General features: G+C 41.6%; 2 protein-coding genes across 6 annotated transcripts in view; both read right to left on the minus strand.

Moving 5' to 3' along the window:
- Nucleotides 1-281: 281 nt before the first annotated feature.
- Nucleotides 282-8,840, minus strand: LOC117404260 (emerin-like). 5 transcript variants are annotated; one of them, XM_059017298.1, is made up of 11 exons: nt 8,615-8,837; nt 6,145-6,260; nt 5,531-5,641; nt 4,961-5,004; nt 4,380-4,405; nt 4,037-4,141; nt 3,795-3,899; nt 2,639-2,728; nt 2,383-2,487; nt 2,141-2,245; nt 282-2,015 (listed from the first exon to the last, which is right to left on the minus strand). In XM_059017298.1, exons 2-11 carry the CDS (start codon nt 6,224-6,226, stop codon nt 1,760-1,762), a joined length of 1,029 nt encoding a protein of 342 aa, XP_058873281.1. In that variant the 5' UTR covers nt 6,227-6,260; nt 8,615-8,837; the 3' UTR covers nt 282-1,759. The 5 variants fall into 5 exon arrangements, with proteins under 5 accessions (XP_058873281.1, XP_058873280.1, XP_058873283.1 ...); XM_059017297.1 differs by having other exon boundaries at nt 6,145-6,264; nt 8,615-8,836; XM_059017300.1 differs by lacking the exon at nt 2,141-2,245 and having other exon boundaries at nt 6,145-6,264; nt 8,615-8,840.
- Nucleotides 8,841-10,740: 1,900 nt separating this feature from the next.
- LOC117404347 (filamin-A) overlaps nt 10,741-12,811 on the minus strand; it is a 68,056-nt gene continuing 65,985 nt past the window's right edge. Inside the window, 2 exon segments of the mRNA XM_059017302.1 lie at nt 10,741-11,831; nt 12,491-12,694. Coding sequence (XP_058873285.1) covers nt 11,644-11,831; nt 12,491-12,694 — 392 coding nt within the window. The 3' untranslated portion in view covers nt 10,741-11,643.

A 12,811-nucleotide genomic window follows, 5' to 3' on the forward strand; every position in this document is an offset into this window, starting at 1 on the left:
AGGTATGGGGAAGCATTGTAAAGCACAGAGAGGTATGGTAAAGCATAGGGAAGCAATGTAAAGCACAGAGAGGTTTTAAATGTATAGTATAACCACAGGGAAACTGCAGATTTACCATAGTACACTTTTATAAGGGAATAATGAGATCTGTTACCAGCAGGGCTAGGGGGGAGATCCATCAATTCAGCTGGTAAAGACGCTTCCTAAAATATATCGTTCTAGAACACTTTTGTCATTCAATTCGTGGAACAGGAAAGCGTTTTTGTTTTGTTATGTACAGATTTCTTTTTTTTTTTTTTTTTTTTTTTTTTAATACGGTTCCTCATTTGCAAACCGAAGATTGCAGAACGTAGAACTGTCACTCGTTTCATGCTAATGAAATCCATTGCTTTAACCTTTTATAGATATAGCAGCATTGTCACTGCCCGCCTTTTCATTTTGAAAACGCGCCTATCCTTTTAGAAAATATGAAAAGGTACGCTACTCAGAAGCCTGCTACGCCATGTTGGTCCGCACTAGTTTTTTTTTTGTTTAATTTATAGTTACCAATTATTATTTTGGTTTATTTCACCCTCCCCAATTTGTTCTCCTCACCGCAGCGAGTCCCCGCACAGCATAGACGTTCTGACGGTGTGTGAGCGTCCTCCCATCTCACAAGCCTAAAGCCAGAATCGCTTTTACATCGAGAAATCCAGAGCAGAGGTGGACGGGCTACCGATCCTGGAGAACAGAGACCAGCCCTGCTTTTTATCCACTCTGAATGTGTCAGGCCAGTAGGGTTCTGCTGGTTTCCCCATCTCCCACACCAGGACCGTCAGAGCCAATGTGACGTACCCCTCTGAGTCCCCAGCAAAGTTCAAACTGGTGCCGTCCAAGCTGTGTGACTCATCCTCATTTATTTTTAATTATATTTATATATATATATATATGAAACACTAGCTGGCATTATGAAACATTTGCAGCATGTTAATACTTTGTAAAACTTGGAATTACCTTTCAATACAATTTCATATCACTAGCAAACAGGTGCGACTAATTGATCAATAAAAATTGTCAAGATTAAAACTATTGGTCCGCACCAAATAAAGGTACCCCCATGCTTTCCGTGCTAAACAAGAGACCTTTCCAGAACTCCAATGAAACTGTGGAACAAAAAAATGGTAGTCTGTCCAGCGCACTATACGTGGGGACTTTAAAACCTGCGGACCATCATGGAGGACTGCTAATAGTGCTGTACCAAAGTTAAGAAAACTTAAATTAACCACTACAGGGGCCACTGAAGTGAATTAAATGCTAGAAATCATTTTAAAATGTAGGCAACTGAGATTAACATCCGAATCACAGTTCTCCATATTTAGGAAGCTTATACAATCCATACAACTCATCCACAGCTATTAAACACTCCGTAGATGCTGAAGTCAGGAAAACTAACATTCCACGGCAAACGTTTCCACTACGGAAGACTTCAGAAGACACTGAAAAAGACTTCTAGTCGAAACGTTTGTCGTTGAATTTAAGTTTCTTTTAGTATGCTATATAGTGCTTAACCCTGGTCACCATTTCATAGACAGCACAGAGACCAGGACCAGAAGACACAGTTGGACATTGACAGAAGTCAGTCTTACATGCGTTTGAGTTTCAGTCGCGTACAGGACCCCCAAACCCAAAAAGAACCCTAAAACTTGGGCCGTTTAGCTGTGGAGGACCTGCAACTTGGAATGCTGGGAATGGTGCCCTCGGAACGAAAGTCTGGTCATGCTTAATTGATCTTCTCAAAGGGGTTTTTGGGTGGAGTTTCCATGCTAATGAAAACATAGTACAGAAACAAAGCAAACATCAAGAAAACCAGGAACTGGAACCAGAGTGGGACGGAGCGTGTTCCCTCCGGAGCCTTTTCCTGGGCGGAGCTGGCTGGAACTGCCCTGGATGCTGACGCGGTGGAAGATGTCAGCAGGGGCGGGTTAGAGTGTGACACGTTTCGGTACGTGGCCTCTGTGCTGTAGATCTGCCTGGATCTGGAAAAGAAACCAGTAGAAAGACTTTGGTGTTTAATGGACACATCGCTGTCAGCAACCCAATGCTTGCCATTGAACTGATGACACTTCTTTTGGTGTTTCTGAATCTGAATTCCTGAACTTACGCATCTCCAAAGTCCCCTCTCTTCCAGAGAGATTCGGAAAGGGGTGACGTTTTCGTGTCGGTCACAGAGCTGTACTTTGTCTGTGGGTCAGAATAGCGACTGGCTCTGGAAAACAAACCCAAGAAACAAGCATTAGTTATCTAGCTTCTTTCAGTGTTTCTATTGAAAACATTGAGAAGGACTTCTCGCGGAAACATTTGTCATTGAATTGGTGACATTTCTTTTAGTATTCCTGAACTTACGCATCTCCAAAGTCCCCTCTCTTCCAGAGAGATTCAGAAAGGGGTGACGTTTTCGTGTCGGTCACAGAGCTGTACTTTGTCTGTGGGTCAGAATAGCGACTGGCTCTGCAAAACAAACCCAAGAAACAAGTATTAGTTATCTTGCTTCTTTCAGTGTTTCTATTGAAAACATTGAGAAGGACTTCTCGCGGAAACGTTTGTCACTGAATTGATGACATTTCTTTTAGTGTTTCTGAATTTGAATTCCTGAACTTACGCGTTTCCAAAGCCCTCTCTTTTCCAGGGAGACGTTTTCGTGTCGGTCACAGCGCTGTACTTTGTCTGTGGGTCGGAGTAGCGATTGGCTCTGGAAAACAAGCCCAAGAAATAGGCGTCAGAAAGCAAGTTTCTTTTGCTGTTTCTATTGAAAAAACATTGAGAAAGACTTCTAGTCTAAATGCTTGTTATTGTCATGTTATTATTATTAATTTCTTAGCAGACGCCCTTATCCAGGGCGACTTACAGTTGTTACAAAATATCACATTACAAATAAGAGCAGTTATAAAATACAATAAAGTCAGTAGTAAATAGGAGCAAAATTATATAAGAGAAAATACAGTAAATAATTATGTTTGAGAGCGATTTAGACTAAGAGCAAGTAGCAAGTACAATAAATTGATAAGAACGATTTCAAGTAAGAGAAATGACAAAAAACGTAAATATGGTTATCTTTAGGAGTAAAATCAACTACGAGATACAGAAAATATAATCACAATTGAGAGCAGTAGTAGAATACAGCAAAGTGTGGAGTAGTGCAGTCCAAGTACAAGATGATGCAAGTGGTGATAAAACTTGGGTGCCACAAAGTCCAGTATAGTGAAGAGTTGTGAGGTTTACAGATGCTGTCTGAACAGGTGTGTCTTGAGGAGGCGCTGGAAGGTGGTCAGGGACTGAGCAGTCCTGATAGCCGTGGGTAGGTCGTTCCACCACTGAAGGGCGAGGGTGGAGAAGGAGCGGGCTCTGGAAGCGAGAGAGCAGAGGGGGCGAGAGGGGGTGTAGGGAGAATAATAGTCTGGAGATAGGAGGGAGCAAAAGGTCGAGACAGCGATAGGCGAGTACAAGAGTTTTGAATTGGATGCGAGCAGCGATAGGGAGCCAGTGTAGAGAGCGGAGCAGCTAAGAGTTTTGGATGAGCTGGGGCGGACGGATAGTGGAAGCAGGGAGGCTGGCCAGGAGGGAGTTGCAGTAGTCAAAGCTGTGTGGAGTAGTCGGTAAGGAAGGGGCGAATTCTGCGTATGTTGCTGAGGAAGAAGCGACAGGAGCGTGCCAGACTAGAGATGTGAAGACACCGAGTAAGATTTCTTGTCGCAAAGTTTGACATTGATTTAAATACATTTCATTTAGTGTTTCTGAATATGAATTCCTGAACTTACGCATCTCCAAAGTCCCCTCTCTTCCAGAGAGATTCGGAGAGGGGTGACGTTTTTGTGTCAGTCACAGAGCTGTACTTTGTCTGTGGGTCAGAGTAGCGACTGGCTCTGGAAAACAAGCCCAAGAAACAAGCATTAGTTATCTAGCTTCTTTCAGTGTTTCTATTGAAAACATTGAGAAGGACTTCTAGTGGAAACGTTTGTCACTGAATTGATGACATTCCTTTTAGTATTCCTGAACTTACGCATCTCCAAAGTCCCCTCTCTTCCAGAGAGATTCGGAGAGGGGTGACGTTTTCGTGTCAGTCACAGAGCTGTACTTTGTCTGTGGGTCAGAATAGCGACTGGCTCTGGAAAACAAGCCCAAGAAACAAGCATTAGTTAGCTAGCCTGGAAAACAGAATCCGCGAAAGACGTTTATCTAAAAAAACGCATAATACAATAATTGTATACATGCACACTATAGCATGTGTTTGTTTCAAAACTCCACATTTTAGACCGTTATAATAATTATTTTGATGGCTACAATCACTTTAAAAGGGTATTAAATACAGATGCTGAAAACAACAAACAAAAAGATGTACTTACCCATCTGAAAAAGCTTCATAGCGGAACTGAAAAGACAGAAAACGGTTTAAATTTGACATAGTTGGTATGCTAACAGGCTGTCTCCTATTGCTATTACAAATCCCATATCAGAAATCAACCAATCGCAGTGCAGTATTTCAAATCCAGTATTATCCTGTCTACAGATGTCATCCCAACAAACACCACACCTAATTTCAGTGTTCAAAAGCAAAACTAAAAACACAAATGCCCGGTACCTTTTGTAAAATGCATCATCCAACTGATCTCTTATTTTTATTTATTTTTTAAATTTTGATGAACCTGACACTGGTTTCTCAAAAGAAACTATGACCGAAATCGCTACAAAACCTTTTACAAAACACACGTTTATCCGGCTGCACTTTTTTTTTTTTTTAATACAGAATCTCATGATCACGCAGCTGCAGGTGATTTTGGACTGATAGTTGACGGTCTCATTTTACTGCAGTTCAGTGACGCAGGACAGGAGGCAGGGACAGTGGACATCCACACGCGGCTCTGAATCTAGCTGTTAAACTGGACATTATGAGAACACACACAGTGGGAGAATGGGAGAGACTTACTGGAGGGGTGTAGTGAGCTGGATGTGGGATGAAGGTTTCTGTCTCTATAAACAAGGAGAGACGAGATATATCAATACTATCAATAATCCATCAATGACATTCCAGAGCAGTTTCACCCATTCCGGGTTTTACTACAAGCTTGATTAGCCACAGTGTCTATAGGTAACAAGTTCAGGTGTGTCTTATCAAACTCAAACCAGGACTGGATCAATTATTTCCATCCCTGAAAAATACTGATTTAATAAAAATACAAAAATGATTTCGCAAAAGTCTACCGGGAGCCATAATAGCAGTACAGTATTTCATGTTAGATTTTGAAATGTCAAATTTTTTCAATTTTTGTCAAGTATGTGGAAAACTACAAAGCAGTATGTAATTCCATGTTAACGTGACATTATTCAGCAGGTTTCATTCGACTTTATGAAACGAAATTAGTTAATTCTATAGGGGGGTGCAAAACTTTTGGCCAGAGCGGTGGAATGCTCAAAAATTTGATTTTTAACAGGCACAGATGCTGGGACTTCATGCCCAGAGGATAGTGAGTAAAGGGTTAGTGGCAGTCTCGCTTACCTTCCTCCCTGTAATAGGTCTTGTCAGACGATGGCTTCTTTACCTTTCCCTGCTTCTCCTCTTTGCTCATTGCTTCAAGAATCTTCTTTTCATAAAGTTTTCGGGTAGTTCCTAAAGCAGCAGGGAAAAGACAGTTAATCAGGTTTAAAAATTCAAGCCAAAATACTTGTCTGCTACCACACTGGGGTGAAAGACAGCTCTCAGTTTGCGTGCCTTGCTTTCAATATAGCGTTGCACCTCCTAGGTCATTTCCTCAAAGCATGTCGGTTTGAAACACACCTCAGGAAAATGTACAAACAAGGAGGAGGCCATCCAGCCCCTCAATCATCAGTCTACATTTTTCAATTTCTCTCAGTTTTTTCGTTGAGTATGTGGAAAACTGCAAAGCAGTGTGCAATTCAGTATGTTAACGTCACATTATTCAGCAGGTTTCATTCGACTTTATGAAGCAAAATCAGTTAACACTACAGGGTGATGCAAAACATCTGGCCAGAGCTGTGTATTTAGTAATGGATTTTTTGAGCATAGGTGAGGTCACCAAACACTCAGCTTGCTTAGCGTCAGTGCCTGGTCCTGTGATCAAGGTGTGTAGTGTAGAGAAGCTGCTAACGTACCAACGACAGGACCGTGTTTGATTTCATACTGGTCCAACAGGGAGGAGAGCTCCTGGTCCGACATGCTGCTGAGGTTAGACATGGTTACAGCGGGATTGTTGAGTGCAGCCCGATTACTATCTGAAAATAAAGGAAGACTGGTCAGTAACATCTATAACCACACAACCATCGTTTCAGGATTTATATTATCATTCTGTATGATGGCTTGGGACATAAAGGCGGTTTCACTGAATGATAGCTGCCTTGCTTCTGTGCTGGAGATTGTGCTGTTTGGGTGTTGGAACATCATCAAGTTTACGAACGAGAGGAGGCTGTTCAGCCACGTCCGGTTCCTAGTAGCTGATTCATCTCAAAACTTTGTCAAGTCCGGTCTTGAAGGATCCCAGTGATTCAGCCTCAACAACATGACTAGGTAACCCATTCCATCCCCTCACCACTCTCTGTGTGAAGAAGAGTCTCCTTCAACAACATGACTAGGTAACCCATTCCATCCCCCCCACCACTCTCTGTGTGAAGAAGAGTCTCCTTCAGCAACATGACTAGGTAACCCATTCCATCCCCTCACCACTCTCTGTGTGAAGAAGAGTCTCCTTCAGCAACATGACTAGGTAACCCATTCCATCCCCTCACCACTCTCTGTGTGAAGAAGAGTCTCCTTCAACAACATGACTAGGTAACCCATTCCATCCCCCCACCACTCTCTGTGTGAAGAAGAGTCTCCTTCAGCAACATGACTAGGTAACCCATTCCATCCCCTCACCACTCTCTGTGTGAAGAAGAGTCTCCTTCAACAACATGACTAGGTAACCCATTCCATCCCCTCACCACTCTCTGTGTGAAGAAGAGTCTCCTTCAACAACATGACTAGGTAACCCATTCCATCCCCCCCACCACTCTCTGGGTGAAGAAGTGTCTCCTTCAACAACATGACTAGGTAACCCATTCCATCCCCCCCACCACTCTCTGTGTGAAGAAGTGTCTCCTTCCCTCTGTCCTAAGTCTAGCTCCACTTAATTTAAGACCTAATTAATTTAAGACCTATCTGGAGCTACAAAGGTTAGACAGTTCTCAGTTTCTAAGCCTTATTCTCAGATCACCTCTTACACTTCATAGGTTGGTTCACTTCTGGGTTACGTTACCAATTGAAAAAGCATGTCTATCAACAGGGGAAGCAGCTGATTGGTTAGGGACAGACAAGAAGCGAGTGAAGGGGCGGGGCAATGTTACCCTCCAGGTGGCCAAGCAAGTGCAACACTAACTGAAATCATGGCTTGCAAACAGAGATTTCATGAACCTACTGTAGTACCAGATATTTTAAAATAATTACTATAACATGTGTTTCTTTCAAAACTGATCTATGGAATTATTTTAATTCACTGCAATCGCTTTCTGTTTCGGTTAACATATCTCCACTACTAACAGTTTCCATTTCCTGCACTTAGTCATCAAGCTGTAACCCACTACAAAGAGCCTGTAATAAGCATGAGGCAAAAGTAAAAAATAGCACAAATTTAAATAACTTTTAGAACTGAAACAAACCTAGCACTACAATGAATGAAAACATTCACATGTTTACTTTATTAAGTCTACCAAGCAGTCATCACAGGTACAAAGGAAAAAAAAAATACAGAAACACACTTGATTTTTTTTTTTTTTTTTTTAAACAAATGGGGTCACCAAAAGTGGTTTTAAATACATGAATAACGACCGAATAACGAATTGATTACATGGTTTAAATTAAAATTACGTAGGTGTGCCAAGGCTTAAATGAAATTGTAAATGCAATTACATGGGCTCGCACAACTATTTATTTGTTGGTCTTTTCATAAAAGTTTACCACAGTAAAAAAATTGCAAAGTTTTAATTTAAGACGACTTGGCGACACCGTTAATAACAGGCTCCATGAACACAAGGACAATGCATTCTGTCAATAGGTACCGGAGGTATAAAAATGGCATTGGGTGCGAGTTAAAAAGGCTACACATAGTCATAAAAGGGGGTATGGTAAAACATATTTAAAAACTAATAATGACAAAAAAATATATATGGTAAACAATGGTATAAATGCACGGGTACATTTCTCGTTGTAAACGCATAGAAAAGCGGCATTCCGAATACTACACGTTATGAAAAAACGAAATACTGTAAAGTGCAGGTCAAGTTTAACATTTGCAGCTGCATTTGTGGCGAATCAAGCTCGTATTAAAACCTGGAATGGGCGAAACTGCTATGCAATAGGACTCGGGAGTCGCATTTTCATCCGTGTGCCGTGTGTACACAATCCTGTTTTAGCTCTGGCAGCTTTCTACAAATTTTAAAAATTAAATAAATCAAAACATCGTAAAATGTAGGTCTAAAAAAAAACTGTCCTCTTTCCAACGAAAGATAACGTCCACAGTCGTAAAAGAGGAAAAAGTACGATGCAGTAAACCTATGGGAAGCAGAGAGAGGTGGAAAAAAACACGCTTACCTTGTTTTACGATGCTTTAAACGATGCCTCCTCGACTATAAGTTCAAGTCTGAAAGGATAACACGAATTAAAATGAACGTATACAAACGGACGTTGTTGTTGTGTGTGTGTTTTTCTTTACGGGCCCCAATGAGTTTGCGTATTTCGGGCCTCATGTAATGTATTTGCGAACAGGGCCGTGCTTCTGTCAAGGGATCCCACAGCGCCCCCTGCCGCCCGCTCAATGGGAACTGCGGATTGGATATGTCCTAATATGGGAATGTAACTTGCGCCTGCCAAGTTACAGTTTGGGTGAGGTTTGGACAGCTTGACTCCCAGTTTCTACAGGGCGTTGGCTCTTGACTTGAACAGACTAAGAAAGTCTTTCTTTTATTTTAGATGCCACAGTGCTGTAACAACGTCAAAGTTTTGGCAGGGCAAACTCATCCCTTGTTAGCGCACCATTCTCCCCTACTTGGGAGGGGAAACTCATTTAAAAGCACAGAATCTCGTCTTTTTTTAAAATGCTCCCAGTGTTTTAGCTCCTGCTATGTCACCTGGTAGGCTATTCCATGCATTTATAACTCTCTGTGTAAAAAAAAGTGCTTCCGAACTTCTGTTCTAAACTCTTACCCAACTTCCATTTCTGTGCTCGTGTTTTCTCTGTTGAATTTGAAGTCGTGTTTTGGGTTCGCTATCTATTCCATCTGTGATTTTAAAGACGTCAATCGAGTCCACTCTTTTTTTTCTAGACTGAAGAGATTCAATGGTTTGCACCCGTCTTCCTAGCTCATGTCATGAAGTCCTGGGATCAGCCTAGTTGCCCTTCTCTATACCTTTCTAGAGCAACGATGCATTTTTTGTCATGAGGTGAGCAAAACTGCCCACAGTATTCTAAGTGGGGTCTAATTATATGTAAATCACAGCTTAGTACCCTAAAACGTAACCCATTTTCTAAAAAAATGGACTAGGGGTGTGTTTATTGAAGCAGAAGTCATTAACAGTTTGTTTAGTCAGTAGTTTGCTATACTGTACACACCATCTCACTTTCATAAGAACATAAGAATGTTTACAAGCAAGTGGAGGCCATTCAGCCCATCTTGCTCATTTGATTGTTAGTAGCTTATTGATCCCAGAATCTCATCAAGCAGCTTCTTGAAGGATCCCAGGGTGTCAGCTTCAACAACATTACTGGGAAGTTGATATTACATGTGCTGGTAACCAGTTGACTGATAAATAGGATTGGTATGACCTGTGATTGTAAGCAATGTGATATTAAGGTTAGACCCATTCTAGCAGTAGGGCAGCAGTGTGGAGTAGTGGTTAGGGCTCTGGCCTCTGGACTGAAGGGTTGTGGGTTCAATCCCAGGTGGGGGGACACTGCTGCTGTACCCTTGAGCAAGGTACTTTACCTAGATTGCTCTAGTAAAAACCCAACTGTATAAATGGGTAATTGTATGTAAAAGTAATGTGTAAAAAAATAATGTAACTATGTAAAAATAATGCGATATCTTGTAACAATGGTAAGTTGCCCTGGCTAAGGGCATCTGCTAAGAAATAAATAAAATACTTTGTGGATAGAAGTGGCTACTGGTCTCTGTCTGTCTCTACTTTATTTCCAGCTGCATTCTCTGGTCCTGGTTTCTGTGCAGGGCTTGAAGTATTGCTTAGAACTATTAGATTTGCACCATACATTTGAAAACAAAGCCACTGTGTGACTTGAAACTTGGATACTAGGTTCCAGGCCATACCATAAGATACAACCTTTATCTTGGTAGCTCATTCCTTTAAGCCCTGCTGCGATCAGTCTGGTTGTTCTTCACTGGACTCTCCAGGGCCACTCTGTCTCTTTGGCGCTGTGGTGACCAGAACTGGACACTGTATTCTAACTAGTGTCTCACCTGTGCATTATACAACCTCCTTTGATTTCTACTCTACACTTCTGAATCTACACCCAAACATTAACAGCAACAAGACAGTAACTGGTGCAGGTTGGGTCTGAATGCATTTCATATTGAAACATATATGATAGCATTAGCTTTCAAAGGCAACATCATAGCTTAAGTACGTGAATTTTGACGAAACACATGCCAACAACTTCTGAAGCGTTTGTGACCAGATGAACACAGTAAATGAAAAACAGACAATTTGTAGTAAAGCATACTTTATTAAAGAACATTTTTTTTTGTAATATTTAAAGGATAGAACTACAAAATGTGCATGAAAAGAAAAGGCAGAGAAAATGGTTAGAAAGAATTAGGCCAATTGCTTGTATTTTTTCTTAACATTAAACCAACACGTATGTGTGCAAGCTAGAAATCTTATTCAAAGCCATGAAATTAACGATTAAGAAAAAAAAAAAAAAAAAGTATTAGTACAAGCTTGAACACTAATTTAAAAACTGATTCTTATTCCACTCCGAGAATCCCCTTTTCAAGCTCTGCTCAGCTTCCATGCCGGGGGCGGGGTTATACAAAGTAAGGAGTGTTCTGATAGGCTGGTTTGTAACTACGACAACAGCACAAACAAGATTGTTTAGAATACTACTCTTTTTAACCACAAAGGAAACTGAGTTTTCAAGTTTGTCAAAAACAGTAAAAAATTAAGACATTTTATGTTTCAAACTTGTGTAACAGTCAATAGCTTAACATTTATTTCATTTTAAAACTTAAGTCTGAAACATTTGGACACATTGGGAGTGGACAAAACAAATGACTTCCTGTTCCAAAAACTTTCTGATCACAGGCCAGTATGTTCAATTTTTTAGCTTTTACTTTTCAATTTATATTAAATAAGTGTTGCAAGACATTGTTACAACACTTTAATATATAAAAAAACTGATACTGCACATTTGGTAAAAGGCCCTTCCCCATCAGTCTCATTGTATGTATGTGTATGCATTTCTACTGCACTCTAGGAGGGAAAATACTTAACAGCATTTAGTTTTAGTGTAAAAGAGGCAATTCAGAACAGAAAGGCACTGGGTTTGGTACCAGCAAACAGGAGGTCTAGATTTGTGAAGGTGCGCAGTTTTAAAGGGACGGCGTGTTTTAGGGGACAGACACTTGGTAGGGGCTCCCAGGAATGTGCTCCTCGCCCCACTTCACCACCAGGATGTAGTCGCCCTTGTCTTTGAGCAGGTACGTGACGTTGTAGAGCAGCTTCCCCTGGTGCTTCACGATGATCTCCTCGCACGGGACCTTGGGGCCATGAACTCCCACAAGCAGCATGTTGTTACCTGTAGCGATGGAGAAAGGAGAAAGGAGACAGTCATTCACAACTGCAAAAGGTTGGAACAGGGACACATTGACTAGAACTCCTCAAAACTAAGGGGTGCAGAAATGTGAGATGGTTCTAGATCAAATTACCATGCACATCTTAATCTACAGCTATGGCCAAAAGTTTTGCATCACCCTATAGAGATGTGTTTTGGGGCAGCAGTGTGGAGTAGTGGTTAGGGCTCTGGACTCTTGACCGGAGGTTCGTGGGTTCAATCCCAGGTGGGGGACACTGCTGCTGTATCCTTGAGCAAGGTACGTTACCTAGATTGCTCCAGTAAAAACCCAACTGTATAAATGGGTAATTGTATGTAAAAATAATGTGATATCTTGTAACAATTGTAAGTCGCCCTAGGTAAGGGTGTCTGCTAAATAAAAAAAATCTTAAATTGCGTCGGTCTAACACTGTAGTTTTCCCAAAACAGATTTCAAAATGTCACATTGTTCAATTTATCATGAAACTCTGTACAAGCATGGGTTCCGGTAGAGTCTCAATTAGCACTGCACAAAACCTACTATTATTCAAATAGGCATCCACAAGCATGGGTCAGTGTTGATTGGACTAGTTTACAACAGAGGCAAAACACACCTCTCCCTCAGGACTGACCCCCACACTCACCTGCTTTGCTGCAGTCCACGCTAAAGCTGTTTTTCTGCCCCACATAGGCCTTGGAGAGGCCCAGGCCCTTGGCCACCACGCGGCTGGCGTCGGAGGCACCTCGAGAGGGCGCCCCCTGCTGGAGAGCAGCCGGAGAGCGCGCGACAGAGTCCACCAGGACAGAGGAGGTCTCGTTGAGGTTGTGACTCGTCACCAAACGTGGACCTGTGAACAGAGAATGATATCAAGAACTATCAGCACTCGTGTGGATTTAGAAATGCTGCAAATTAATTTCTGGAATAGGAATCAAGCCTGGAGGCTGCCGGTTCGAGTCCAGGCTAT

The sequence above is a fragment of the Acipenser ruthenus genome, chromosome 56, assembly GCF_902713425.1.
Source record: "Acipenser ruthenus chromosome 56, fAciRut3.2 maternal haplotype, whole genome shotgun sequence".
Classification (NCBI taxonomy): domain Eukaryota; kingdom Metazoa; phylum Chordata; class Actinopteri; order Acipenseriformes; family Acipenseridae; genus Acipenser; species Acipenser ruthenus.